This window comes from Thermobia domestica, chromosome 12, assembly GCF_964235325.1.
Source record: "Thermobia domestica chromosome 12, izTheDome1.hap1.1, whole genome shotgun sequence".
Taxonomy (NCBI): domain Eukaryota; kingdom Metazoa; phylum Arthropoda; class Insecta; order Zygentoma; family Lepismatidae; genus Thermobia; species Thermobia domestica.
The window spans coordinates 77,032,562-77,057,755 of NC_137465.1; the positions used below are offsets into that span (position 1 = coordinate 77,032,562).

The window sequence follows — 25,194 nt, forward strand, 5'->3', positions numbered from 1 at the left end:
AATCCTTAAATTTCGAGTTACTAGATTATTTGAATCTCACTACCTAAATTAATTCCATATCAAACCAAGATAACGCATGAGGAAAATTAGCTCAATTAAATGATATTAAATCGTGCCTGACCTGAAGTTTTTAATTCATTTACAATATAAAATATGAGGGAAATGTCTATAATATACCCTTGTAAGTTGGTAACGGCTGAAGAGAATTAGCTCATATCTTGGATAGGAACTGGAGGTAGAACGGAATCTATTGTTGTATGGTACCATCAGGGTGGCCATTTTAAAGTTCGCCATCTTGGATTCAAATAAAAAATTTTTAGTGGAAAAGGGGTCATGTGACATATCGTTTTGTGGTAACTTTTCACCACAGACACACATATAACGTTTTCTTCGAACTTATCTCTAATCATTTGATAGTTATGAGGTTCGTTCAATAAATCTTTAGAACATCCGAAAGATGACACTCGTAGTACCGAAAAATGTTTGCTTAGTAAGCATTATTCCTCATTAGACTGATGTTAAGGTTTGAGCTATATCCCTCACGTGGTTTCATTGTCATAGTTAATTGAAGAAAAACTTTTGTTTGTTTAGAAAAATGGAAAGAAATTAGTTTCGTTCGGTTATTAATCACTTCTGTTTAAAAGGTTTAACACTGCAAGAAATCAAAACCAAACTGGATGAATTTCATGGTACACTCATGTCCAAAATGATTGTCGCATATCTATAATTGTCTTCTTATAAAAGTATAATTTGATAATGCTTTTGTAGGGCACTTTTAATACTGATACTATGTGTATAATCAGGAAATGTATATTTGTGGTAAATTTCATAGGAAAAGAATTACAAATACAAAAATTACAATGAGTAAAACAAAATGTTGCTAAATGGAGAAGAAAGTTTTATTTTCATTTTATTGTTCTTATTTACTGCTCTTTTGACATGAGATTTGCCATATACATATCTTTGTTGATTATACACATACTAACGTTATAAGAAATACCGGACGAATTCGTTATCAAATTATATTCCTACAACAACATATTTATAGACATGCGACAATAATTTTGGACATGACTGTACATCTGTGTTTCTGACAGGGTGGCCACTCACCTGGAAAACCTGGAAAAGTCAGGGAAATTTTTAATTCTGGAAAAGTCAGGGAATTTTGATAAAAAACCGGGAATTTTTACTCGGGGGTAAATTTACGTTCTGCTGTATTCCTAGCCATTTAGCCGGTTTATTTATATACAAAATAGCTCTGGTCGCTGGGGGCTTCGCCCCCAGATCTCCCCTTCCTTTCAGGTTTCGTTTATCTAGCTCTGCTGGTTTGGGCTGTGCATACTTTCTTCATATTCTTTTGTCATTTAGTGCTGCCCATGAATTGAGCTGGAGCGAAATCGGGGCCATTTTGTAATTAACACACTTGTTTTGTTCGATGGCTGCTCGATTTCCAGAATTCGCTCGGGGCTGCGCCCCTGCATCCCGTTTTGTTAGTCACGTGATTAATATAAAGGCTGAACGATAGTTGAGTATTTCTGCCGGAAGAGTTCCGAATGTGTGTCGAATTCCACAAAATGTGTGGAATTTTGGTTAATGCGTGTATTTATTTGGTTAATGCGTGGATCAAAAACTGTGTGGATTCCCCATGCATTTGTACTCAGTAGCGGCAGTACTTTTTGCAACACACGATTAATTGGCTATGCTTTTTACAGATATTTGACCTTTTGACCACCAATTTGAAGTAATGGCATTCCCCTACCCTAGTTTTTACACCCAATTCCGCTACTGTATGTACTACTGTTCTAAAAATAAAAATAAAAAAAAAAGCTACAAACAAAATTATCTGATTTCTTAAAAGCACATTTTATTAGTGCTCATTTACTTCAGTTCCGTTGTTTTGTTACACAAAATTTCCTATCTATGTCGATTTGTTGCCCGGTTGCATAACCACCGCACGCCACTGCTGGCACGACAAAACCTTTGGGACCCGGGCCTACCTAAAGTTGTTAATGCCGGCTTTCTAGACCGAAGCCCGCTACTTCTTAATACAGGTAGCTCCATAATTGTCCTCTCCATACTCTGGGCCAACACCAAAACTTTTGAGTGTTCACAGGAAATCGAACCCGGGACTACGTGCATCGTACGCACACGCGCTAACCATCCGGTTCAGTATATATATATGTACGTTAGCTACGCCGCATCGATGTGTGCTTGTGTGAAATTGTGTGGTATTTAAACGTGCTACGCGTGTATTTTGGACCTTGTGATCTGGCAGCTGGATTTAAGAGGTTGAGGATTAAGGAGGTAAGTAAAGATAGATTATGCATATGCAGTTATTAAAAAATATATGAAGCATTAAGAGTTATTTCAGAATACATACGAATCACGATTGTGCTGTTTTATGTTTGCGTGTGAGAGGGGGATCACACGTCGTATGGCTTGTAATTTTGGCTTGTAACAACAGCGAAATTATAAATTTATCTATTTTTATTTATCTTTTTATTTATTTATTTATTTATTTATTTTTTGTTTATGTTCAGCTTTGTGAGTACTTTGAATTGTTAGTAATGAAAACACGTAACTTTATAGAGCCATAGAGGTGTGCCTACTGAATTTTTGTGATACACTGTTTGCAATAAGAATGTAGACAGGCCTAACTATTCTTTCATGTAGGTATCTTTTAGTTACGTGCAAGGGGGTTGGATATTAATAAAATACATAATTCCTCACGATATTTATGACCATGGGCGTCCATTCGACCACTCTGGAAAATTGCATAGGTTAATAATAATTTCTATAATAGGAAGTTATGCTTTCAAATTAAAAGTTTATACTTATTAAGGAAGCTTGTATTCTTCACCCTCCCTGCGAAATTTTCTGTGGACGCCTTTGTTCGTGACTGATGTATAGTACTGTTCAATTACAACATAGTGAAATATATTCTGAGCTAGTGATGACGGGTTCGTAGCATGGAAATTTCATATGTCCATGAAAAATAGTCAAAAGTCCACAGAATACGTATGCAAAATTTCAATATGATACCTTGTAAACTAAGGTCTAAAAAAATTCGTGAAAAATTCCTAAAGAAAAAAATGCGATTTTACGCTTCCGCGCCTCCTCCCCCCGTTTTGCGCCGCCAAGTTGACGGTCTGCGAAAAACTCGTGTGAGCAGTGTTGAATTTTAATACTTTTCTCTGGGGGGAGGGGATAATGCTGGATGGATATGTTGGAGAAAATCATACCAGTATTAATATCTTGTGAATTTTCTCATGTGTCTTCGGGGGGAGGGATTTTTTATCTCCGGGGGAAATGTCCCCCGAGGCACCCCTGAATTCAACACTGCATGTGGGATGATCTTTATCCTCTCATTCTGTGAATGAACAATAAGAAAAACCAGCTAATCGCTCGTGTGTGAGCTGCATAAGAGTTTTAAAACAACACTATGAAATAAAAGTATACTAACAATTTGTAAAGGCCTGTACGTCAGTAGACCCTATAATAGGCCTAATTTCAAATATAAAATATCTTTATTTTAAACGATTTCGGTCTAAATTCAGTATATCTGCACATAACTACTCATTTCTAATTCAATATGGTTATATTTTAATTCATTTTACATTATAAAATAATATTTAACTGAAAGTTTCAATTTACTGTTTTCAAGAAAGGAATTATTGCTTGCCAACAATATATGTTGTTAGATCAAAGAAATGCCGAAATTAATAACCAATCATAAACGAGTTCTTTGTCTGCTGTATTTTTGTGACATTCATTTGTGACGTCAAAGAACGATAGCATAACCTTGTAGTGCAATATGACAGAGGTTGCTAATAAGCACAGTTGGTGAAGGTATTCTATATTTGTTGTTAAATCTGGAGAAATATTTGTTTGCAAATTAACGAATAATAAGCAGATAATGAGTAGAACAGTTTCTTGATTTGAATTTTGCAATTTTAAACCGATTTTATGTAAATTCTGTAATGGTGTTTTTCCAAGAAAATAACTAAGAATTATTGACTACTTAATTTTTTACACGTATATTTGTTTAAAAAAGAAATGAAAATTTCAGTCAAGGGAGTTGAGGATTTTCGCGGGGTGTGGGCTCCACCTCCTTTGGCCATTTCCTAGCTATGGGCCTGGATCAAAATACCATGTTTTCGAGTAATTCTTTTTCTTAACACATGGACTTCTTTGCCGTATAACTCACATGATTTGTGTTTAATAATGGTTTACGAGTTTGCAGGGCCGGCGACAGGAGAGGGGGAATAGGGGATAAATGCCCGGGGGCCTGGAATCACAAAAGAATAATTAAAAACAATAATTATACTGGAATTTAGGGGTTCGTGTCCCTGAGTTGCCCAAGGTTCCTGTCGTGGTGTGTGAATTTATTGTGTATACCTTATGTATGATTAACGTGTCAGTTTTCGTTAATGCGCGTAACCACCCGAAGGAGTGATAAAATATACACTGGTAATTTTTATGAATTTTTCCAAAGTCAATGATTTGTAAATAATATGTAAAACGACATTTCTGCGATGGGTTGGATTTATTTTCTGTAATTTTGAGCCGTTTATCGACCTTTTCGCGCATTGTTCGTATTCGTGTTTGAGTTTCCGTTACATTCGATTTTCCGATCCTAAATTCTAGTACAGATTTGTTTTGGTCTGAGGAAATAAGCATGCATATTGATTGTAACATTGCGTAAATGTTGATTCGTCCTATATAAATTATTCGCTTCTAAATATGTAAAGAGAATAACGGATGGCTGATTCATGGGCGTCGATTAGGGGGGAGAAAAGGGGGCAGTTGCCCCCCACTTTTTTGAAACGACCCATTAATGTATATAGTTTCCTTTGAAAATATAAGTTTTTGTATGTATTAACGGTTCATAGAATAAAAATGGTGCCATAAAATATTTGTCGCTCCGTAAGTACGTATTTGTTGTCTTCCCGTGCAGTTAAGAAAGCTACAAGAATTGCGTTTTAATTGCCACGAAAAATGGCTCAAAAATTAACCTATTAGCACGCCACAATTCGAGTGTACTTTCATTTCTTCTTGCAAGGGCTCGATATGTTAGTCAGCCGCTTTAAGCAGTGTTTCTTTCAGAAACAATGTTCCGGGGGCACACTTAGTATTCCGGAGGTGCACTGCAGGTACTATTCTGTAGACTGTTATTTTGGTCTCCTTCAGGAGGAACTCTCAGAGCTTCAGGGGGCAGTGCTCCCCAAAAAACGTGTCTGGAAGAAACACTGTTCACAAGTTATTCTTTAATTGCACCAAAATCGACTGTTCCTAAAATGTATTTTCTTCTTTCTACTAGTACGGGATATTTTGATCTGATTTTTTTGAGTTTAACATTCCGTTCAGCAGTGAGGCTATATGAGACATGGACTTACTGATTAACGTGGAATACGAACCACATGATCTTCCGCCAGGAATCGAACCCGGATCTCCCACGTCAAAGACGCGGCATTGTTTTGCAGTGTAATATACGAGTTTAGGGCAGTAGCGTATATTGTGGGCTATCAAAGCTATCACTGAAGCCCATATCTAAAGTGAACTAGACAGTTGCTAGTGCTAATTCTTCGAAATGTGTAATAAAACAACTACAGAAAAGACTGCACTGTTAGTGAAGTTAACATTTAATCAACTAGCTTTATTGTCTGGATCTGCTAGGTCTAGTGACAGCCCAAGTCACAATCTCAGCATACGCCACTGGTTTAGGGGTACAATTTTGTATATACAATTAAATTTAGTGAATTCAACATAATTCTAGGTTTTAGAATTATCTTACATAACTGAAGTGGGGAGTGATTCTAAGTATTGTTGAGTCTTGATGTATTCCAAGAAAGTGAAAATTGTACCTAATGGCAACGAACATATTTCGGGAAGCTGCAAAAGTATTTCTTTAAATGTCGCAGCATAAGCTTGTAGTATTTACTGTCTTTGTAACAGTAATAACATATAATAGCATGCGTGGAATTAAAAATATAAGTTGTTAATTAATTCCCAGTTTCAAAATAGCTTTTGCAAAAGAAGCCTCATCTATATATTTAATGCGCGTGTCTGTCTGTCTATCTGTACCCAAAATATTCACAGACTAAAAGCTAAAGGGGCTACGGGTACCAAATCTTGACGCATTCGCAATTTGCATTATCACGATTCCGGCGAACTTCCATGTATTTAGTTTTATCTGCGTTTATTTCTAACCCCATTTCCCTGCAAGCCTTTAATAAAATCTCTGCATTTCGTTCTATTGTTCCTTTATCTTCCCCTATCAGATTTACATCATAGGCATATGCCATAACCTGGTGAACATCTTTTAGCTCTAGGCCCTGGTTGCTGTCCTTTAATTTCCTTATAGCATACTCCAGGACAATGTTGAATAATAATGGCGACAAAGCGTCTCCTTGCTTCAGGCCATTCTCAACGTGAAAGCTTGCGGACAAGTATTTTCCTACGCGGACTTCGCTTTGGGATTCGCTTAAACACATCTTATTAATCTAACTAACTTTTTCGGTATACCAAATTCAGTAACAACGTTGGCAATGAGAAACAATAGACAGTGTACTTATTTTATTGATGTTATATATATTAATTTCTGATGTGAATGAATTGTACACTCATATTCATATTATTATTATTATTCATTTCAGTTTGCGTCTCAATCATGTCTAAAAAAGCTACTTTTTCGAACGACTGGCTGTCCAACCCAAATTTCTCATTGTGGCTTTCTGCTGTGAAGGACAACACGAATGCTGCATTCTGTAAGATTTGCAGAAATACTTTTAGCCTCAGCAACATAGGGAAACGGGCTATTATTAGCCACATGGAAGGCAAAAAACACACTGCAGCTGTGAAGAACTCTCTAGTAACTCGGCCGATAACAACTTTTTGTCAGCAAAAGAATGCAGTGGAATGCAGTGGTCAGAATCCAGGTCCTTCTTGTCCCGCTGAAGAACTAGTTAAAAGTAAAGAGATGCTGGTGGCTTCCGAAGAATCTATTAAAAATAAACATACTAATGTTATGAAGTCGTTTCTAGTGTCTTGAGTCAGTAACTAAAGCTGAAGTTCTATGGTGTTTGCAGGCAGTAATGGAACACTTGTCATTCCGATCTGCTTCCCGACTGGCAACAAATTTCAAGCTCATGTTCCCTGATAGCGAAATTTGTAGTAAGATGCAATTACAACGTACCAAGTTAGCTTATACTATCGTTCATGGTCTTGGACGACTTTTTAAAGGTGATCTTCTCAAAGAAATAGAAGCTTGCAAACATTATGTTATTGGGTTTGATGAAAGCCTTAACAAAGTCTCGCAAAAGCAGCAAATGGACCTTACGATTCGGTTTTTGGGACAATGAAAGAAACCAAGTGTCAGCAAGATATTTAACTTCAGTGTGCCTCGGACATTCAACGTCAGCAGACATTCAAGTTAGTTTCAAGAATGGTATCTTAGGTTTGGATTTCAAGAAAATTGTTCAAGTTTCGATGGATGGCCCACATGTTAACTTCAAATTTTTAAGTGACCTGCAAAAAGATCTTGCAAGTTCACCTTCAGATCCAATTCTTCTTGATATTGGAAGTTGTGGGCTGCATACTATGAATTGTGCTTTTAAAGCTGCCATGCAAGCAACAGGTTGGAAATTAGAAGAATTCCTAAGGGCGTTTTATAATTTATTCAAAGACGTTCCAGCTCGTCGTGCAGATTACATAAGATGCACAGGGTCTTCGGTGTTTCCGAAAAAAATTTGCAGCATTAGATGGACAGAAAATTCAGACGTTGCTTCCCGGGCGATGGAAATATTACCGAACGTAAAGAAATACGTACAGTGGGCTGTTGATGAGAAGAAAGTACCACAGTGCAAAAGCTTTGATACTGTAAGATATTTCACAAATGATAACCTGCTTGGTGCAAAACTTGGCTTTTTCACAACATTGGCAAAAACTGTTGAACCTTTCCTGCGTGAATTTTAGGGAGAAGCTCCATTCCTTTACAACTCGCTCCAGACCATAGTATTGTCTGTTGCAGATCGTTTTGTGAAAGATAGTGTTTTGGAAGGCCGGCCATTGGTTAACATTGATTTCAATAATAGCGAAAACTTAAAGCCAGCCAAGTTTGTAAACATTGGGTACACATCAAAGGATGCTATACGAAAAGCCAATACCGTATCGGATAGATAGACTCTTGAATTTCGACAAGACTGTCGCGCAGGATGTCAGAAATTCATACTGAAAATAATGGACAAGCCACCTCTAAAATTCAACCTGACAAGAGCAATTTCTTTCCTGGATCCAAGTGTGTTTGTTATGGATGACACTGTAGCTGCAAAGAGATTGTCCAATTGCCTAGAAATTGTAGTATCCAAGAATTGGCTTTCAGGAACATTAGCTGATGAAATCCAAGGTGAATTCAAAGTTTTTGCTAAAAACCCTCTTGTATTGGAAGCAATGAGGACTTATGACAGGAAAAGAAGAGATTAGATGGCCATTGGATGGAGATGCTACATTTAGGCACATGTTCAATACATATGACTGATTTTGTGAAATTTCTCCTTATTTTATCTCATGGAAATGTTAGTGTGGAGAGTGTATTTTCAATCAACAAAGAATGTTTAATTGAAAATCAAAGCGAGTTGAGTCTAATTGCACCAGGCAGATACATGATAAAATTTCAGCTGTGGGTGGTATTGATAACTTTCCAATTACAAAGAGGGTTGTCCATGCTGCCCGCAATGCTCATGGAGTATATGTTGAGTCTCTGAGGAATCAAGAAGAGGAAGAGAAGAAACAGAAGAAGAGAAATGCTATTAAGGATAAAGTTATTGAACTCGAGGCGAAAAAAATGAAGTTGTTGAATGATGTCAAGGAAAAACTGTCTGCAATTGATGATGAGATTATTGGTTTGATGTCCTAAAACATTTAAGTGGATGTGGTCTTAACTTCAGTTTGATTTTAGTGAACTGCAAGTCTGTGATTTGAGGCTTTAAAACATTTCAGTAAAGTAGGGTTCGTTCCAGTAATTTGTGTTTTAGTAGTGGACTGTAAGTGTGTGTACTTTTGTGACTAGTATTAAGCTTAAGGTTGGAAAGCGATAGGGATAGACATTCCTCTTCTCGTTCTGTGCAGCAGTTGGTTACAGTGGAGTGGAAACACACAGGAGAATTGAAAATTAGGCAAGTAAGTGATTAAAATTACACTATTTATCTTCGCTAGTGTTTTTTGTGATTCTTTTTTTAATAATGATCCTCTAGTCCACATTGCATTTCACTTGTAGCTTCTGTTTAAGCTTTGAAAAACAATGATATACCAATTTTAGATCTCTCTAGAAGTTTTCTGGACAACCGGGAAAATTTCTGGAAAAGTCAGGGAATTTTGAAATTCCAAATAAGTGGCCACCCTATCTGAATGTACAATTGGATTGAGTTAAACGTAATCATACATCCACAAATGATGAACATCGTTCGAGACGTCCAGTGGAAGTGATTTCCTCCAAAATGATTGACAAATCCACGATATGGTTTTGAGTGATCGACTAATCAAATTGTGCGAACAGTTGAAGCGACAAGCATATCACAAGGTTTTCAACTTTGCTCATTGTGGATGTAAATTTGATTCAAGCTTTATTCGCCAAACATCAGACTCCCTGCTTACCCCACATTGCTCCGTGTGACTTGGTAATTTCCCAAACTGAAAATGCCACTAAAAGGGACTTAATTTGAGCCAAGAAAAGACATCATGCAGAATGCGACGGCAAGGTTGCTCACCGTAAAACACACACACACACACATATATATATATATATATATATATATATATATATATATATATATAGGGTGTCTCACCTAACTTTTCCACCTAAAATATTTCCGAAATGACAAAAAATGTGACAAATCTAGTTACATAAGAATGTACCCATGTCAGGGGCCTATAAAATTCTGTAAACAAGTGCTTCCAGGGGTCCCAACATAGGGGCCAACTTGAAAATTTCAAATGGAAATCCACTATTTTTACTGCAGATTCTGATTCTACGATCATAACTAAGCGATTTTTACTTAACACTTTTTCGTTATTCTAATAGATGGCGCTGTAATCGCAAAAAAAATGAATATCATCGTATGTATGCCTCCTAACTTTGCGACCTCAAATATTTCCGAAATGACAAAAGATGTGACAAATCTACTTACGTTAGAATGTACACATGTTAGGGGCCTATAATATTCCTTAAACAACATGTTCCGGCAGGGGGGGCATCATAGTGCCCCACGGGCCAACTTGAAAGTTTTAAATGGAAATTCCCTATTTTTGTTGCAGATTGTGATTCTGCGACCGAAAATACGCAAATTTTACTTGAAGTACTTTTCGGTATCCGCCTAGATGGCGCTGTAATCACAAAAAAAGATATATCATCGTACGCTACCTGGGATGGATGATAAACTAAATATCTCCAGAAATACACGTGCAATTAAATTGCACGAAATACGTGTCCAATATTTTAGAAAGGCTTAGCATAAAACAAAATTGTTTTTATTTACATTTCAATGCGAGCGTGGTAGGCCATTACGATACGGAAAGGAAAGTTTTTGTGTTTTGCAACAAGAAACATCTTCCCTAGAATTGTAAAGCTCAAGTAGACAAATATGTTTGTTAAATATCACGTGACACGGACAGGTTAAGTAAAATCGTTGTTTCACACTAGTAGGAAAAGCAAAAATGACAAGAGAGATTTCACAGAAGAACAAATTTAGAAAACCGGATAAAGCGCAAAGAAACTTAATTGATATACAGGGCTATTGTAAATCATCTCCCCGATTTCAAAGGTTAATAACTCACGTGTGTTTAGTAACAATGACATGCTGCTTATGTTAAATGACAGAAAACTCAAAATTATTTTTTGTTTATAAATACATGCGTGTTATGTTTCTTGTTAAAGTTGCTCAAAATGAGTGCCGTTTGTAATTCAAAATACTTCAGTTTGATAATCTAATTATTGGCACATTCTTTTTTATATTCCACAGCCAGGAGATCCATCTGCTTCTTAAATGCATTCTCAAAGTTTAGTTTAATTGTTAGGGATGGGTGACTGATACACTTGGATTTAACATAACCCTAACTTCGTTGAAAATTCCGTTTCACATGAAAGTAGAGAATAAAAAATAATGTTATCCTGTCTTCGTTTCCTGCTATCTAAAATTACTGTTACCCTAGTTACGGAATGCGGAACTACACATCACCTTTACTAGCCACGTAGTGTCTCCCCGTTTTTTGAAGAACTTGATTATCGTGAGTCTCCTTGCCTCTCGCGACTCGGTTGTCTAAAATCAGCAAATTAACAAAGTGTAACTGATGTTTTACAGCATGTGATCAAACTGCGCACCTTTCTTGGTATGACAGTGAGCAATTCGATGGTAAAACACAAATAGTGCATTCCTGATGACGCCCAGTTCAATAAGAGCAAAATCATCAATAACCCTTTGACGAAGATTATCCATACTGGTTGGCATTGTTTGATATACTCGGGGTTTTAGATAAACCCAGAAAAAGTAGTCTACTGGCGATAAATCAGGGAACAGAGAACCAGCGGGCTACCCAATATAACCTCTTCTGCAAATCCTTTAGGAAATTCCGTTTTAAGAAATTGCCGCATATTTACACGGTTGTGCGGTCCTGCACATGTCGCTGAAACCATCTGTGGGCAAAATTGTCTTCTGCAGTGTCTCTTATTGTTGGAACTACTTGATATCGAAGCATCTCCTTACACGGTTCAGAAGTCAAATTGTTATTAATAAAAAAGGGACCAATTATTGTATATTTAGCACTGCCACCCAGATATTCAACTTTTCAAGATGTAGAACGTGTTTGAAAGGACCAATGAGATTGCTGTCAAATCAAAACCTGCAATGACTTCTGTTAATGTAACCGGTTAGGTGGAACGTGACTTCATCAGAGAACACATTGCTGGTAAGAAAAGTAGGATCATCATTGATTTATTTCATCATATCTTCACAAAATTCTACATCCCGATCAAAGACATTCATCCAGCTGGTGTATCAGATGAACTTTGTATGGGTGGAACTTCATTTTCGTCATTCTTTTCGCACAAATGTGAATAATGGCATGTTGCTCAGCATCTTTATGAATGCTAAGTTAAGTATTTTCAACAAATAACTGCAACATCAAGCTGTTTGTCGCCGATTTCGGTCGACCAGGAATGTTACAATTCTATACAGTTGCCGTTTCCTCGATGCGTCTTACGATGCACTCAACAGTAGATCTCGAAATGGGATTGTGAGGAACGCGATTTTTTTTTTCGTTAAATATTACCCGTACTTCAGCACATGACTTTAGGTGATTGCTCCATCCTCGTATCATCGAGAGCGTTAGAACTTTACTTTGAGAGCTCTAACACAAATCAGTTGAAATGCAGCTTGAGTGTTCCGAGGTTCTCTGTAATAATCCTTACTGCTACCAATATCTAATGGCTTCTACGTTGCTGGACCATAATTTACAATCAACCATAAGAATTTACAGAACATGGCATATTGGAATTGACAGAACATGATATGTTATTTGTTCCACTAAGTTTATAAGAGCACATTTGCTCTCTTAGATGTACGGATCAACTTTACATGTTCATATTTACTTTTACTTCTCAGATGGAATTACATGCAGTTTCAAATCAAATCGTAACTATGGACATCTACATCACTCTAACAACAAAATGATAAAGTCCTTTTAAACTTTAATAGATCCACCGATCAACCTTACATGTTCACTTTCACTTTTGCCTCTCAGGTTTATACATATCTACATAAACATGGCAAAAATTAATAACATAATTCTCTTTTGACACTATGTCCGATTATCAATTGAAATTACATGTCCCAACGGAGAGCTAGAGTTAATCAACTTTCATAGTGTTCACAAGCTCACAGAAAAAAAATCTCAGTTCTTGAAGAATATTGTTACAAACATGTTCATAACTTTATTTGTTTGCAAGTCTTAGCACCAACATCACACAGCATGTCCAGTTCTTAAACCAGTTTTTCATTTATCAACCTCAGGTGACATACAATGACATTATTATTATTATTATTATTATAATTATTGCGATTTATGTGTTATCTAGGAGCAGCGGCAAAAATCTGTCTTCAAAATTGGGGGAGGGGGTGGCCGGGTTCCCATAATCTTCTTATTTCTTTTTTAATGATGTTCAAAATATTCATGAAGTTGAAAAACAATGTTATGGAGGATCAGGAGAGCAGAGTTGTCTTCAATATTGGAAGGCGGACAGATTTGAGGCTTATTCTGGGGTAAATCAATTTCACCTCACTTTCCTTTCTGGCAATCGAACACAAATCATCACATTTCTCCGCAAAAAGCAGATTTCAAATCGAATTATTGAGGGCGACAGCCCCCCAAGCTCAAAGATTGGATCGGACGTATCCTCCACATCACCCCGGTGATTAGCGCCAGTGTGTAGGAGGACAACGAGAAAAATACATAAACTAAAAGTTGCGTATTTTCGGTCGCAGTATCCGAGTCTGCATTAATGTAGAGGGTTTTTATTTGGAATTTTCAAGTTGGACCCTGGGGCCCTATGATGGGACCCCTGGGGGCACTTGTTGTTTACAGAATTTTATAGGCCCCTGACATGGGTACATTCTTACGGAACTAGATTTGTTGAATTTTGTGTCATTTCGGAAATATTTAGGTCGCAAAGTTAGGAAACATACGTATGATGATATTTACTTTTGCGATTACAGTGCCATCTATTAGAATATGGAAAAAGTGCTTCAAGTAAAAGTTAGTTTTGATCGCAGAATCAGAATCTGCAATAAAAATAGGGGGCTTCCCTTTGAAATTTTCAAGTTAGCCCTAATGATGGGACCCCTGGGGGCACTTGTTTATAGAATTTTATAGGCCCCTGACACGGGTACATTCTTACGGAACTAGATTTGTTACATTTTTTGTCATTTCGGAAATATTTGAGGTCGCAAAGTTAGGTGAGACACCCTGTATGTATGTATATATATATATATAACCTAAATTAATGTCTTAGCTGACTAAAAACTTTAATAATATTTAATAAGTAACTTTATTTACTGTACGTCAAAACTTACACACACACACACACACACACACACACACTTGGATATATTAGTGGAATAATATTAATTCCAGAAAAATAATCCAGTGTAAGCTTTTTTCCGGAAATTTTTTTTTCTTTCCTCTCAAGAGTAGTTGATTTAGGTGAATAATTTTTGAAATATTTCGTTTAGTATTGCCATTTAAATAAATATACATTCACTAGCAATTCGATCTTCGTACTGAAATTTTTTTCGAGTCTTACTATTAATTAATGCAATCTTTGTGAGAGCATATGTATGTCATTAAGTGTTTAAATTCCCATTACTCTTCTTACCTAGTTGTTTTGTAAAAATTTTAACTTTTGTTACGGATGTATATGCAGTTTGTAGACGACTTCAGACACAGTGTCTGACTGGAGTTTCCTAGTTTCTTCACCAGCTGTCACGAGTGTAGTTCCAATCATGCCAGACGAAATTACTCCAGCAGCCACGCAGTTGGCAAAAATGGTTGCAGAGGGCGGAGATGAAATAGAGGAAATGGCAAGAAAGAGAAATCAGGATGATCCAGCTATGTTGTAAGTTATTCTAGTTCTTCTATATTTTGCGACATTTTGTTTCAAAAATCAGGTGCGAATTTATCAAATAACAATAAACAGTACCCACCATTCGTTCTTTCGAAGTATTGAGTACTATGCTTTAATTGTATCTTGTCTTCTGATACGATCAGGAATATCTTCAGGAGGGTGAAATAACAAATGTTAACATATCTAGTCATAAGTGTAGAAATTAGTTAAAATGTAGTGCGATAATTATACACAATGGATGCTGCCGATGGCTTTGTAGTTATTTTTTTTTCTATTATGCTGCTTGGAATGTAGATGTCAATAACTATATCATGGACAAAGCAACATTTCGGGGAAGCATCTGTAATAGATTCCGATTGTCCGCTGGGTAGAATGTACGTGCTTATCTAAAATATCCACATAATCAGTGCAATCCGGCGGGAGCTCATGTGGTTCGGATTCCACGTTAATCAGTAGGCCCACGTCTCATATAGCCTCGCTGCTGAACGGGACGTTAAACTCAAAATCAACTCAACTCAATAATCAGTGCAAGGAATGTTTCCTGTTAGCGAATGACAGATTCACAGAATATCAGGTAATTTCCGTTCACAGTGATTAGAGAGCTGTCGCTATATTTCACGGTTTCATATTTTTTTTCTTCGTCCGAAATACATATGCATGACCTGTTTTTAAAAATAAGGTGAAGGACATCTCGTTGGACAATATTACACATTTCCAATCATCTGAGACTCATAAAATGCTTCGTGTGGAGTGTTGTACTGTATGGGGCGGAAACGTGGACATTACGTAAAGGTGACGAAAATCGACTGGAAGCCTTCGAAATGCGGATGTGGAGAAGAATGGAAAGAATTAGTTGGGTCGAGCGGAAAACGAATGAGAGAGTGTTAGAAATGGTGGGTGAGAAAAGAACACTTTTAGATAGTATTAGGAAGAGGAAGAAAAACTGGTTGGGACATTGCCTAGGAAGAGATTGTATCATGAGGGACGTCCTAGAAGGTATAGTCGCGGGAAAGAGAGGGAGGGGGCGAAGGAGACTACAATTAATGGATGATATTAAAACAGAAAGATCATACGCGAAGACGAAGAGGTTAGCGGAGAACCGTGGAGCATGGATGCTTCTCAGCTGCGGCAAGTGAGCTGCCAATAAAGGCAGAATACCTACCTACCAATCATCTGTATTTTATTTTGCATGTTCTGGGCAGCTTATTCTTCGAGCTAAAGCGTTGTTGGTCTAGATGAGCTGATTGGAAATTCCATCCCACAGGAATGTTTATGTTACGTAACACATCAAACTGTGATGGTCGCAACAGGCTGTTTCGAGTTAGAATTTCGTTCTCCAGTCACTTTCGCTGCTTTCGCTATAGAGTCCTTGGTGACATTCTATTAGTGTACTGGGTTTGTCCAATATAGACTGTTCTGGTAACCTATCATCACCATCAGTGTCAGGGAATTACATGATCAATACAATGGTGGATGCACAACACCATATCCCACGCAACTCTATGGCATACACTAGCATGCATGAAGTTCCACAGCAGATAACCCGCTCGTCACCCACTCCTTGCGACTCATCTCCGCTGACTTCGGCGCTTTTGGGCACAGGAACACCACTAATTAGAACGTGGATGAGTGGTAAAGAGTGTATTGGTCCGATAAATGACGGTTTCTGCTACTCTTCTCGGGCGGGCGTGTGCACGTATGGCACTAACAGCACGAAGGTATGGACCCCTCGTGCATGGTGCGTACTGTACAGGAGGCTGTATAGTTTGGGGATGCCTCTGTTGGCATGCACTGGGACCGTTGGTGTGCATGGACCACAGTGAGACATCCGTTGTCTACCTGTAGGTGTTACAGGATCACATCCACCCCTCAATGCAACATTTCTATCCACACGTAGACAGCATGTTTCAGGACGACAATGCACAATGCCACCAAGCCAGGAATGTACGTGCTTAGCTTAAGGAACATTCCACGGAGCTGCAGCATATGAAGGTATTAACAAATCTTAATTCTATAGAACATTTATGGGATGATGTGGACCGAGCTTTTCGCACCTTGACTCCTACACTGACATTTGTGGGATGCTATCAGGGATATATAATGTCAGATCCCCGTAGAAACATACCAGCTACTACTAGAATCCATGCTACGCCGTGAACAGGTCGTCAGCTGAGCAAAAGGTGTACCAACAACAATACTCATTGATCTATATACAGGGGTTAAACAAACAAATCTAAAAACACTTCATACAGGACACGTAAGTTTGGTCCTCCACTGTACAACGCGTGTTGTGGTTGCCGATCGTTTTTTGTTTTCGATGTGTCATGTGGACCTTCCTCTTCCGTCAACAGTAACCCGTTCACCTGTGAGTGTCGTGGTGTGAAAGTGGTGCGGTAAAATGGGCGACCTGTCAGACTTCCAAAGAGGCATGATGGTTGGTACCCGTCTGGTTGGAGCTTCAGTGGCAACAGTGGCGAACATTGTTGGAGTATCGAAAGGCACTGTGTCCATTGTCACGAGGACATACACAATTCATGGGCAAACGACGTCTGCAAATCACAACAGTGGTCGAAAGATAATCCTGTCAGATAGGGACCGGAGGGCATTAAAAAGGATTGTAGCGGCTAAAAAGAAGACCACTGCAATGAAAGTTACGTCTGAACTCAATTCCGGCCTACAGAACCCGGTTTCAACGAAAACAGTGCGACGGGAATTTCATAAAATGAAAATTCATAGCAGGGCCGCTATCGCCAAACACCTGGTCAGAGCAGTAAATGCGAAAAAGCGTATCCAGTGGTGCAAGGACCACAAAGTGTGGACTCATGAGCAGTGGAAACACTTAATGATGTCCGATAAATCGACCTTAACCTTGTTTCCAACAACCGCTCGTGTTTACGTATGGAGAACACCGTCGCAGGCCTATCACACAGACTGTCTGCTCCCAACTGTAAAGCATGGGGGTGGTTCTGTTACAGATGGACAGTGATATCGTGGTTTTTCGCAGGTCCCATCATATCCCTGCATGGAATGTTGAATGCTAAGACGTGTGAGGCAATTTTGGGAGACCAAGTTCTACCCATGGTCCAAATATTGTTCCCTGATGGTGATGGCATCTACCAAGATGATTTGGCATCCTGTTACGCTGCAAAAACGGTGAAATCATGGTTTGAGGAGCATGACCAGGAGCTGTCACATCTCCCCTGGGTCCCACAATTGCCAAATTTTGAGCCATTGTGGTCTGAGTTAGAAAGGCGTGTTCAGTCTCATTACCCTTCACCAGCATTCCTTAAGGAACTGGAGCATGTTTTGGAGGAACAATGGTACAAAATTCCACACACCACGATTCAGGAGCTGTATACGTCCATTCCACGTCGGATCCAAACTGTTTTGGACGCAAAAGAAGGCCCCACACCATACTAGGAATGATTTTCACACTTTTGCAAACTTTTTAGATTTTTTTTTTTTTTTTTTTTTGTCCAACTCCTATATATATATAGGGTGGTAGGAAACTCCACCGACAAAATTTGGGAGGTGATTCCCGACACCGAAACAAGAAAAAAAAAGTCCTTTTGCACTTTTCTCTAGGACACAGTTTCGGAGCTACATGATGCCGAAAACATGGCAAAATACACTTTAGAGCGCTATATCTTCTCTATTTCAAATAATAGAGGCAAGGCGGCATGGTCATCTCAAAGGAACGAAACCTGCTCTATTCAAAGATGGGTATGTCGCAATCGTGAAATCAGTGAACAAGGGATTCCCCAAAGGAGCGTAGGGACTCCCGGATAAACTGTCAGGTAAAGGTACGTCAAAATAGGCGTGAATGAATAGGTTTCCTACCTGGTAACTATAATTAGTTGTAACCATGTCGAGATCTCAAATACAGACGAATTGATGGACGCGTCATATTAGGTATGTGTGGTTGCATAACCACCAGGTACTGATGGTGACCAACAATGAAGTTGTGGATATAAAGTGTGGGTGAATACACTTCGGGAGGTGACTTCACAACTGGAAACAAGGAAACAAGTCATGAACAGAAGTCGAAAGAGGTGTTCCAGCAGGAACCGAGCAAAAGATCGCCCACACACCGTGGGTAAAGTAGAATATCTCCCGAACGAATTGAGATAGTGACGTCGGTCCACAAAATGATAAAGAAAATCATACTCAAGGGAACTGATGGTGCAACCTGAATGGAGCAGATGGAACTGCGCAATGGAAATCCATACAGGAAGAAGGGGATTCCGCAAAGCAGACATGGTAGGGGCAGTAAAAAGTGAAACAGACGTACATACTATGACGTGTTACGTATGGCTTACGTACGAACTGTGGGGTGAGAGCTGGAAAAGTGGGGATTCCCCATTGCAGCGTCGGGGACCAATTCAAGGTAACACCGCCGGACATGGGTGTTGGTGCAGCGGTTCCGCAACAAGCAGAGTTTGCAGACATTGTAGGGCCGAGAATCGCTGTAGGCCCTACCGAGTAGGCAACTGAGGCATGGAAGACATGGACAAAAGTAAGCATGCGTACAGGCAAACATGACTGTATTTTCAATGATGATACACTACAGCTCGTACTGGTGTCCGTGATGAATAAGTATCACAAAGAATGACACTAAAGGTTTCAGAAGTCTTACAACAGTCTTACCTGTGGCAACACTAAAGAAGATGCTCGAAACGACGTCCACCACTCTGAACATAGGCATTCAAACGTCGTCGCACAGACGGGAGCACACGTCGAAACGTGTCTGGTTCTTCCCGCAAAGCGTCACAAGCGGCTTGGACGCGTTGTTCCAACGTTTGGATATCAGGTACCGGAGTAGCATAAACAACAGTTTTGAGATTCCCCCATAAATAGAAATCCACAGAGTTTAAATGCGGCGACCAGACAGGCCATGACATAGGACCGCCACGGCCGATCCACTTGCCCGGGAAAACAGTGTTCAAATAATCACGCACGGGGCGACAGAAATGAGCCGGGGCACCATTGTGCATATACTACATACGTTGTCGTAAGGCCAGCGGTACATCCTCCAGAAGTGTAGGAAGTATCTCGCGCAAGAAGTTCACATAGATAGGCCCAGTGAGTCGTTGTGGAAGAACAACTGGTCCAATGAGATGGTCACCCGGAACCCCTGCCCAAACGTTGATACGAAACTGGTGCAGGTGGCGGGTCTGTACCATTACATGTAGATTATCCACAGACCACAGATGACTATTATAAACATTCTGGATACCATCCCTTCCAAATTGGGCTTCATCTGTGAACAAAATGGAGGAGAGAAAAGCGACAGTTGTTGCCACCAAATGGAGAACCTGATTACGAAAGTCCAGCCTGGGAGGAAAATTCTCTGGCGATAGACCCTGTACCCGTTGCAAATGATAGGGGTAAAAATTGTTGGCATGAAGAATCGACAGCACCCTCTCATGACTGACATTATGCTGACGGGCAGGCTCCCTGGAACTTACACTCAGGTCATCGAGCACATGTCGTAAAATGCGTTCTTCGGCATGCACAGTGCGTTCCTCACGTGGTCTTCCTGTGTCATACATGGCAGGGTGAAACGTTCTGGTGTCACACAAACGAAAAAAACAGCGTTGCAAATGTTGTATGATGCAGTTGGCGTTTATTGGGATATCGATCGTTGTGTAATCGGGCTGCCTGCCTACCATTTCCATGTGCTTCTCCATACACAAAAATCATCTCTGCCTGTTCCTGATTGGTGTAATGGGCCATTGTCACAACACACTACACTATGAACGTGATTCACAACACACAACATAGTAGTTGCCCACTTCAACTTCACGTATGACTTTGACAGACAAGGTAGGTCTGCTCAATGGTGATGTATTGTTTGTTGGTTGTGCACTCAGTGTTTCTTCAGTGCTAACACCTTGTGCATCGGAATGACCTGGACTGGCAACTTGGGGGTCCTCTCGAGACAAATCAACGAAGTACGTATGTAGTGTGGTTTAGCCGTATGGTAGCTATGGCTCTCTGTTTGTGACCGTACAATGTTCCCGATTATAGTCAATGGTTTGCTGTCAGCAGTGTTCGAATAAACGAGAGGGTGCAGGGGAAATCACCCTCACGTAAAAGCTTATCCCCGGCGTATATCATGAAAATAACATAGTATCCCTGGGAGGAATAATTAATACCACTGCATTGTTGGTTACCATCAGTACCTGGTGGTTATGGATCTTCACCACAGCGAAATGAAACTGCCGCTAATTTTAAAGTTTTTTTTAAATAATATCTTGAAAACAAATAACATTATTGGAAAAACAAAAACATAGTACACTAGATAATATTCTGCATGTGATACCGTATCACAACTCACCTATCTTCTTTGGGTGTGCCGCTATTTACACAACCCGCAAAAAGTCATTATTTATATTATTATATTATTATAAAACAATTTTAACGTGGATCTTTGTGGATGCCTAATTAGAAATATACTAGTTATAAATATGCATGTATTCAGATTTCAGAATGTGTTCACGGCAGTGATTTGTAATACTGATATGTACTACTACTTCATCTACATCGCCTAGTATATAATATACTCCACAACATGTTTACCGCAGAAATCAGATTCATCTACCGTAATATAAGTTTCATCTTCCTTCCCTAGATTAAGCCTCAAATCTGCCCACCTCCCAATGTTGAAGACAACGAATGGCGTATTTAGGATTTTGTTTCGAGGGGCTTTGCTCAACACAGGAAAGGAAGTGGGCAATTGCCCATCTGAGTTTGAGAATTAAATATATTTTACTTTAGGCATAAATTGAAGTTATAATGGTAAGAATTGGAGAGCGATAAATCCTATATGATATGATACAAAATTTGGGAGTGAATCTAACTCAATTCTATTCATACAAGAAAAAGGAAGCATCCTCTTGGCCTACCTAATTTCCCGGGCTAATTATTCGCCCGTTTTGATTTTCTTTAATTCAAACATTTCCTTCCTTTAAAAATGACTAAACGATATAATTTTTCCTTTGTTATAATAACTAAACTCCCGTCATGTTGATATCCACGCAAGTTGGTGTTGAACACCAGTTTCGCTTATCAACTCCTCTTAGTTTTGGTGTTACTGATAACGGCCGACTTGAATCACAACTGACAACGGTCGATAAAATATGATAGGTGAAATGAAAGAAAGTAACGTCAAGAAAAAAAAAGAAAAAAAAAAGAAAAGAAAAGTAGAAAGGACGAAAGAAAGAACAAAAGGACGTAGTTCTTACGTGGAGTGAAATTTGACAAATACAGTATTATTTCTGAACAAAAAAGCATAAGAAAATGGAAAGTCAATGACATTATTAGAAATGGTAAGAAGGATTATTGTTGTACGTGGAATGCGAAAAACTAACAAATTTATTTCGGGGGAGCTTGTGCCCGATAGCCCCCTAAATACGCCACTGAACACGATTCTGTTCCCCTGAATCTCCACAGCATTGTTTTTCAACTTCATAAATATTTTGAGCATCGCTTTATATATATATATATATATATATATATATATATATATATATATATCATGTGGGAAAGGTCTTACCGTCCCCCCGAATGTTGAAGACAGATTTGCGCCAATGCATGTGACAATTCATTTTAATAGCAAATTTTCCCAAAAATCCAATGGTATGCTTATTTGTGTTCTATAGTTAACCACTATGAATTTAGGACTGCTTCTAATGTGCACCAAACGTCCATTATTCGATTTTTCGAATTGGCAACACTCCTAATTTTCACCGCATGTTTTAAGATTCCAACTGGCACTTTGCAACTGTTGCCATGGCTCATGTTTTCTAAATTTATTACATTTGTTACGAGTTGCGATTTGTCAGTTCATGGAGTGTTGGAATAAGCATCAAGTAATTTTTCTGAATTTTGAAAACTTGCAGTGTAACTATTTTATTTCAAACCAGAATACATGAGAAGCCTATGGACCTATTTGACGTAAAGAAATACAAATGAAATTATAACAAATTGTTATATAAGCACAAACTTATTAGGAAATGTAGCGGACATATTAAATCTTAAAGCATGCGGTGAAAATTAGGAGTGTTGCAACACATTAGAAGCAGTTCTAAATTCATACTGGTTAACTATGACCAGAACAAAAATAACCATGCGATTGGCTTTGTGGGAAATTTTGCTATTAAAATTAGGTGTCACATGCTATAGTTTTCATTTTTTAAAACTTCACTTTAATTCAAAATGGCTGCCGTCAAGGTCATATCTACCATACGACTTCCTCCTAGACCTTATATGTATCCACATGGTTGTTCTTCACTTTTTTTCATTAACACTCTGTTTACAAAGGGTAGTTAGTGACTTAAGCAATAACCTCTAATAACCACATCATAACTCTTAAAAAATTGTAAGTATATATATAAAGAAAATATGCACCGTGGCAAAAATTTTTGTCATCACAAATAATGCATACATGCCCTCTATCGGAAACAAAAAAATCATTGAAATCGGAGCCGGACACTTGGGTGATGTCTCTTGTTAATTTACCACGTAAACATATTATTATACGATATTTCTCACACTCGCAGTGGAATTTGCAAGTGTTTAAACATTTAAGTTGTTACTTCTGGTTGAATAACTTGTGCATATTTCCATTTGCAAATAATTTTTCTTGCTTTTATAACATTCCCGACAACTGAAGATGTTAGGTTTTCTGTTGACGAATTTTATTTAGTAATTATATTCTTGTGATTTGAGCTGCTGTCTCAAGTTTTCCGTTTTAATTCTTTATACTTTGTAACTGCGCTTAAACTTTCTCGTTAGTGTGAATATGTACTTGTAATCCTTTCAGCCATAAATACCATTTACTAAACTATCAAGCAAAAGCAATAAATTGTAACCTAATTGCAGCGTTTTGCATTTTATTAACATACGGCTAGTATATCTCAAAGAATTTCTTTTTAATTGATTATCTGATAGCACGCAAGCTAATCCAAGTATTAATGCATTACTTTTAAGTTTATCAAACTGGCGATTATGCAGTTTTACTTTTTTTGAATGATTCCAAAGCAATTTGACATATTTTGTTTCATTTTTAATTTTTATCTTTTAATAGAAATTCGCTTAACTTAATGCTGTAACTGCGTGACTTTTAATAGTACAAAAATGCCACAGAATTCATCCAAAAGTGAACATAGCGTTTTAAAGTTTTTCGGCATTGGTAAAGATCTGAAGACAGTAAAATTACGTATTCCCTTCGCTGATAGGTAATAATTTTACTAATACTGAAAGTACCTTCACGAGATTTATTGTCAGGTTCGCTTTACTAAGCTACGTACACAGCTTATTCAAATGTAAAAGTGCGATTTCATTTGCCATTTCAGTTACATCAATTACTTCAGTTGTGATTGCTAGCTTATCTATATATCAAATCAGCTGTTTTTGAAATGCTAACGGAAAGACTTCATTTAATCATAGTTAGCAGATAAGGCTCGCTTTTAACTCTAAAGGCCATTCGTTTTGTATACTTGTACTCCGACATCTTTCGATTCAAAACAAAATGCCAAAGTACTGTATTGCAAAATGAATTCATTCGTTGGAAAAGATAGTGAAGAATAGAGAAAAGAAAATGCATTTTTTTTTTTCAGTTTTTAAACCTGTATGCACTTATTAGCCGTTCATTTTAAAATAAAGGAAGACGTTATCTTAAGTCCAACAACAAGTATACTCATATGAAAATGTTCTCCTTATTGGTTCTCAACGGGTTCGTTTTTATAAGAGGAAACTGAAATGTAAAAGTTACTTGCGTGTACAAATTAATTTGGTAACAGCGCCAACAGTCGCTCATAAGCACTAGAGAATACAAGTGGATTAACTGAGTGTAAAAAATGGGAGAAATAAATAAATGTGAAGAAAAGACCCTTTGATCTTCTGCCGCCTACCGACTCGGAAGTACGTAGACCAGGGGCCTGCATACTTTTAGCCTAAGAGCCAAGACCTAGCACAGAGTGACTGGAACACAGCACCAATGTGTGTGGAGTGGTGAAATTACGTAAAACGGCAGTTATGCTTGGTTAGTCGAAGTATAGAGCGCCGTTGTGTAGCAAGTGACAGAATTAGAGCATGTTGTGGAAAAGTTCTACTGCATGATCGCTTATCTAAAACATTTAAGTATTTTCGAGTGTTTTCGAATATATTCTACGCATGGAGGACACGTGGTATAAACACAGGAGACAACCGAATGTTGGATAGTTCCAAATTTTGATGTTAGAGCGACAAATGCAATAGTGCACAAGAGCAGCACAGGAAGGGGCAAATGAATGGCTAGAGGGAGAGAAAATCGAAGACGTTAAGACGTTCCCCTATTTAAGAAGTCTAATATCCTCGGACGGAAGAGGTGAAAAGACGTAGAAAGAAAAAGAAACAGCATGCTTGGTCATCTTATTCGGTATTCTGATTCGATCACCGTGTTGATAGAGAGAAAGGCAGAAGGAAAACCAGGAAGAGGAAGACCAAGGATAGAATATTTAGATGCAGTTACGAGGAAC

At 38.3% G+C, this 25,194-nt stretch overlaps 1 protein-coding gene across 3 annotated transcripts in view; it reads left to right on the top strand.

The window, feature by feature from the left end:
* LOC145666520 (uncharacterized) overlaps positions 1–25,194 on the top strand; it is a 466,510-nt gene that overhangs the window by 164,011 nt on the left and 277,305 nt on the right. For all 3 annotated transcript variants that reach the window (XM_081733813.1, XM_081733810.1, XM_081733811.1), the window contains exon 5: positions 14,515–14,662. In XM_081733813.1, the coding sequence (XP_081589939.1) occupies positions 14,515–14,662 (148 nt within the window). The remainder of the gene's footprint in view (positions 1–14,514; positions 14,663–25,194) is intronic.